Here is a 6,000-nt window from a genome sequence, read left to right on the forward strand (position 1 = left end):
ATTTACTTGTACCGCGTTCAGACCAAGGACCAGGGTCGGACCAGGGTTATTTGACCAGGATTAAACCCTTCTTTTATCATACCAAGCCAGTCAACACGGGTTCAACCCGGGTCATGACAATTCAGATAGGACCCGGGTCCTATCTGGGAATGGGCGGGGTGGACAACATGTCATATTCAGGAGCGGACACGTCATATTCAGTGGTCAATTTCTGCACTGCACAGAGACAACAGCACAACGAACGAGGAGCAAGAACAATCATGGACAATGCTGAAATTCTTCAGATTTTGTCTGTACTTGGATTCGTTGTCCTCACGCAGTCACCAGAGAATTGACTAAATAAGTTGCTGATGGAGGTGAACAAAATCCAAGCTGTGCTAAGAGCGAGACGAACAGCATTCATGGCCAAAAGTAATAGACGTCGCCGGCATTCATGCCCAAAAGTAATAGACGTCGCCGTGAGTACCTCAGAAGAAGAGCTTTTATAATGTCTTCGATGGCGACTGTTGTTTCCCTTGGTACCACAACAAACCGACGAATGTGGGTCCGGGACCGAAGCCATGGACAAGCTTTCTGGGAATCAGTTCAGCGTTTCGACAACGAACAGTGGATGGCACATTTTCGCATGTCGCGCATGACATTCGACATTTTACTTGAACTGGTCGGCCCAGCACTGCAGTGTCACAAAACCAACTACCGTGAAGCTATTGATCCACGGCGCAGACGAGCCATTGTGTTATGGTGGTTTGCAACACCCGGGGAGTACCGCAGCATCGCCTGTTTGTTTGGAGTTGGTGTTTCAACTGCCTTCAGTTTGTTTGTGATCTGTTTTGGGGATCGCCGGACGCCTCTCTGGTGCAGCGACCTTGTTAGGTTCGCGTACACAACGTTGTCCCTCCCCGTCCCGGTCATCTGCCTGTTGATCTCTTCCTCACCACGCACAGCGAGGAGCTCCCGCACTTCCAAATCCTATAATTGCGTCACTGCTGTGCGTCCCCATTCGTAACCAATAGATTCATTTGTCCCGCCCCGGTTGTTAGCGACCCGGTTGCTGCAAATTCACACCGAAGTCAACCCGTGTCCGACCCACCTCTCGACCCGGGTCGCCAAGCGGGGTCGGACAACCCGGGTTATCCCTTTCATACACAAAATCAATCCTGGTCCGACCCGGGTCGGAGCTTGGTCTGAAAGGGATATTAGTGTAGCTGGCAGAGACGGGAACTCCTCCTCGGCTATGCAACGGATCTCCAAATCACATTCGTCTTGTGAATAATCATGGCCACCTCTAGCTAGCGCACACGCTAAGCTAGCTTTCTTGTATTCACTTGAAAGAAACGAGAGCACACGAGTGAAGAGTCTCACTTGAACAATAAACAGGCCGATAAACTTGAAATAGTAAGTAGGGTTTTCACGAGTCTTGCAAAAGTCTGGTGCACAGCGTCGCAAAGACGGCCTGCTCAGGCCGCCAGCTTGAACGGCAGCCACGTCACGGCTGTGCACGAGCACTCTACGCGTGGTCATGTTGTGTCTGGGGAACGAGGATCTTTGCTAGGTTCAACAAACGCTGTTCCATCCATCCAGCCATCATCCAGACCGCTTAACCTGCTCTCAGGGTCGCGGGGATGCTGGAGCCTATCTCAGCAGTCATTGGGCGGCAGGCGGGGAGACATGGGGGAACAAAAATCAAAGGTAAATGTGAATAAATGAGATAAAGCTGAGCCTTCTCTTTCACACATCAGGATATTTTGAGTTTGTGGTTTTGTGTCGCATTTATTGGTCACTTTTTAGATTTTGTTTTGAACGTGATTGTTTTTTTTTTGTTTTTGTTTTTTTCATCGATATGCTATATATAGCATAGCATTCATGAACGCGCAGCGCTGGATCCTGAACGCGGTTCACCCGTTCTCATAGCCAAGGCATGATGGGAGTAACACTACTGCGTCTGACGTAATCCGGAAGCCAGAAACATTTTCGGCGCATGCGCCAGGCGAGCAATTCTCACAGGAATGAACAGGCGCCATTTTTAGATCCGCCATCCTCTACTATAATACATCCATGGGTGGAGCAGCCATGGATTTATGTCTTGGGTAAGACCCTAAACTGCAACCGCAGGCTGTAGAGGGGTAGCACCGTACCTCAGCAAGGGCCCTTTGGCTAAGGACGACGTCCCTACTGATAGATCTGGTCCTCCTGCATGTCTGTATGGTACTCCCCATGGTGCCCAGTCCAGCCAACACATTGGGATAGGAGAAGGGAACTCTGATTTCAAATCCACCTGCGGCCTTGTGGGTTGATGTCCCTTTAGGCAAAGGCTAGGAGAAGGTAACTCTGAATTCAAATCCCCGGGCGTAGTCTACCCAGCTGTCAGTACCCGGAAAGGGTAAACCATGGCAGCTCCGCTCAGTCAACCGGCAAATTCCGGCAACCGGCAGATCTGTTTGTCAACTCGGCAGCAGTTCTGGCAAAAAGCAACAGGATTCTTCTGCGGCCGTCTCAGCTACACGATACCACCGGACAACAGAACATCTTGCCAAGGGAGCAGCCTCACATTTGAATATGGAGATAGTGAATCATTACTATCTTTGTATTAAATTGTGTTTTACTCGTTTCGGGTGAAGGCGTATGTATGTATATATATATGTGTGTGTGCGCGCGCGCGCGTGCATACGTGTGTATGTGTGTGGAGCAGCAACCAGGAAGGCTTCGAAGAGTGGGGTAATTAGCCGAATACAATTGGGGAGAAAAGGGGGAGGGGGATCCAAAGCAAAACAAAAAAATTCCTTGAGGACTTAAAACTGACCCGACAATATCTGGATTATCCTGAATCAGCAAACTACGGTGGTTGAAGATGGTTAAGACTACTTGAAGATCCATCCATCCATCCATTATCCAAACTGCGTATCCTGCTCTCAGGGTCTTAGGGATGCTGGAGCGTATCCCAGTAGTCATTGGGCGGCAGGCGGGGAGACACCCTGGACAGGCTGCCAGGCTATCACAGGGTTATGATATAAATATTATTATTATATATAATAATATTATTAAATCCATCCATCCATTATCCAAACCGTTTATCCTGCTGTCAGGGTTGCGGGGATGCTGGAGCCTATCGCAGCAGTCATTGGGCGGCAGGCAGGGAGACACACTGGACAGGCCGCCAGTGTTTGACATAGTGAAATTGAAATGAAGGAAATGTTGATGTTGGTTTTTCCAACACCTGCCAAAAAGGTTAAGACTTCCTAGCTTAACCCACCCTGATAAATTGTTAGCTACTCACAAATCATATCACAAATCATATGTTTATTGATTATCTTTATATCGATCATCCAGTTGTGTGTGCATGCTCTGCATTGATTAAAGACTGTCATTATCAATCTGATCTGTATTTACTTCCCTCTGCTGTAGATAAGAGGCGAAGTAAGAACCTCAGCAGCGGCAATATGACTGTGGATGCTAATGCAGTTGAACCATGTGACCACCACCTGGACTGTCTCCCAGGTCGGTTTGGACCATTCGTCATTCTTTTGACCAATGACCTTTGACCTTGCATGCTGAGTTTGGCTTCACACTGTGGTAAATGAAACTCACAAGACATTTAAAAAATCATCTGATAAAAAAAAAATCCCTGCTAATTGTACTGTTCTTTTCACAGACACCAAATATCTCTTTATCTATTTTTTTTTAAGTTTAACCTTGGGTACAAATGTAGTTTGTGACAGTCCTGGTGTTTCTCTGTTCCGACAAAACTGTAGGGTCTTGTTGTGACCTGAGACAACACGAGTGTAAGCTTCACAACCGCGGCCTCAATAACAAGTGCTACGATGACTGCATGTGCGAGGAAGGTGAGTGAGGAGACGGCAAACTCTTGCCATGCATCAACGCTGCTCCATGCCATGTATTCAGTTTAAACCACAGCTCAAGGTCATGTACAGTAGGTCATTGCTTAAACATATGCCACGTTTAGGGCGTCCGGGTAGCGTAGTGGTCTATTTCGTTACCTACCAACACAGGAATCACCTGTTCGAATCTCTTTGTTACCTCCGGCTTGGTCAGCCGTCCCTACAGACACAATTTTGTAATTTGTGATATTGAGCTATACAAATAAAATTGACTTGACTTAATTAGCTGTGTCTGCAGGTGGGAAGCCGGATGTGGGTATGTGTCCTGGTCGCTGCACTAGTGCCTCCTCTGGTCGGTTGGGGTGCCTGTTCAGGGGGGAGGGGGAATTGGGAGGAATAGCATGATCCTCCCACGCGCTATGTCCCCCTGGCGAAACTCCTCACTGTCAGGTGAAAAGAAGTGGCTGGTGACTCCACATGTATCGGAGGAGGCCTGTGGTAGTCTGCAGCCCTCTCCGGATCGGCAGAGGGGGTGGAGCAGCAACCGGGAAGGCTCGGAAGAGTGGGGTAATTGGCCAAGTACAATTAGGGAGAAAAATGGGGGGAGGGATATCCCACGTGTGATGCATTTTTCAAAGTAAACGCCCCTGCAGGAGTTCAACAGTTGGGATCATCCAGCTAGTTTCCCAAGGGCCCTGCTGTCACCACCGGCAGTTATGTCTCGCATTTTCAAGGTCTTTAAAATGAGACAAAGTAAGTGGCAATGACAACGACTCCCCTGAGTGATGCTGAATTTGGCCACTTACCACTCTTGAACTCCTATAGAGATAGACACAAATGTGGCTCTACAAAATAAAACCATTCTATTAGTGTGACAACATCAATTTTACATAACTAGCCATGTGTAGCACATCAGGCATCGCCACTTTCTGGTTTTTTTTTGCAAACTCGCAAAGCAGACCAAGCATCACATTTCTTGACTGTCTATTTGCCCTTCAAGGATTTCGCTGCTATGCTAAGTTCCACCGGAAAAGGCGCGTGACCAGGAGAAGGGGTCGCTGTGTGGTGCCAGAGTCGGTCAATAGTGACCAAGGAGCCTTCATAACTGTCTAGGGTGAGGTGGATAAGGAACGGGAGATGCTAAAGGAAGGAGAATGGAAAACATGAGACCATGACAACTTTATTACAGCAGACAGCACAGCCAAGACATCATGTGACACTGCTCATGAACCGAGAACTGTACTTAAAGACGATGGCTTCCTGGGTTGAACACATTTTTTTTCACATCTGTCCCACAGTGCAAAGCATCAAAATGTGAAACATCCCGTTTCATCAGGATAGATACAGACAGACAAACACTGACAGATAGACAGACAGATATATACATACATATCAAATAACAAATTAATACATTGATTAACTAAAATGAGCAAAAAAAATAGATCAATAAATAAATAGCAGGTGGGTAAGCAGGTAGCACTGTCTGCATTGTGCATTGTGGGACGGGCCTGGAGGACTGAATGCTGTCAATCCAGAGTGTCATCATCTTTGATTGCATTTTCCCTTCATTTAGAAAACCATACAGACACACACAATTTGATTTCCTGTACCTCTGCTTCATCACAGAATCACGTGTACATGTGCTGAAATAAAAATTCAGAGCCTCTTTTCAACATGTCAATGTCCCGCAGATGATGGTCAAGAAATACATTGGCGAAACATTTTTTAGTAGCTGTTCTGCATTGAGTGTTTGGAGTACCAGATGGAAAAAAAAAACACAAAAAAAGGTTTCCACCATCAGGACAATTCATAGTGTCGGGGGAATTTTCAGCCATGGGAAAACTTCAAGTAAACCTCACTCATCTGGTCCTTGAAGCAGGCTAAACAAATGATGAGAATTATTTGCAACTTACAAATTGTCCCAGCTCTAGCATACAGTACTGTAAATATAAATGTGTTCTCTTTGACTGATAATGTCTTTTTTTTTCTTTTTTTAATGAAAACACTGATCTTTAAAGGTATTCATGGTAGTAGGATAAACAGCGATGCTTGTTTGACTTTCCTTTTATATGTCCTAATATGTTTAATTTATACTATTCTTAAATTGACTCTTTGACTATATATTGTGTTTTTCAACTTCATTTTTTCATGATTAAACATCTAC

At 46.1% G+C, this 6,000-nt stretch overlaps 1 protein-coding gene across 2 annotated transcripts in view; it reads left to right on the forward strand.

Annotated features, from left to right (window-relative positions):
• draxina (dorsal inhibitory axon guidance protein a) overlaps positions 1-5,999 on the forward strand; it is a 35,787-nt gene extending 29,788 nt beyond the window's left edge. For both annotated transcript variants that reach the window (XM_056274815.1, XM_056274816.1), the window contains exons 5-7: positions 3,403-3,495; positions 3,750-3,839; positions 4,837-5,999. In XM_056274815.1, the coding sequence (XP_056130790.1) occupies positions 3,403-3,495; positions 3,750-3,839; positions 4,837-4,949 (296 nt within the window). In that variant the 3' untranslated portion in view covers positions 4,950-5,999. The remainder of the gene's footprint in view (positions 1-3,402; positions 3,496-3,749; positions 3,840-4,836) is intronic.
• The last annotated feature ends 1 nt before the right edge of the window (position 6,000 follows it).

Source organism: Lampris incognitus, chromosome 2 (assembly GCF_029633865.1).
Source record: "Lampris incognitus isolate fLamInc1 chromosome 2, fLamInc1.hap2, whole genome shotgun sequence".
In the NCBI taxonomy this organism is placed as follows: domain Eukaryota; kingdom Metazoa; phylum Chordata; class Actinopteri; order Lampriformes; family Lampridae; genus Lampris; species Lampris incognitus.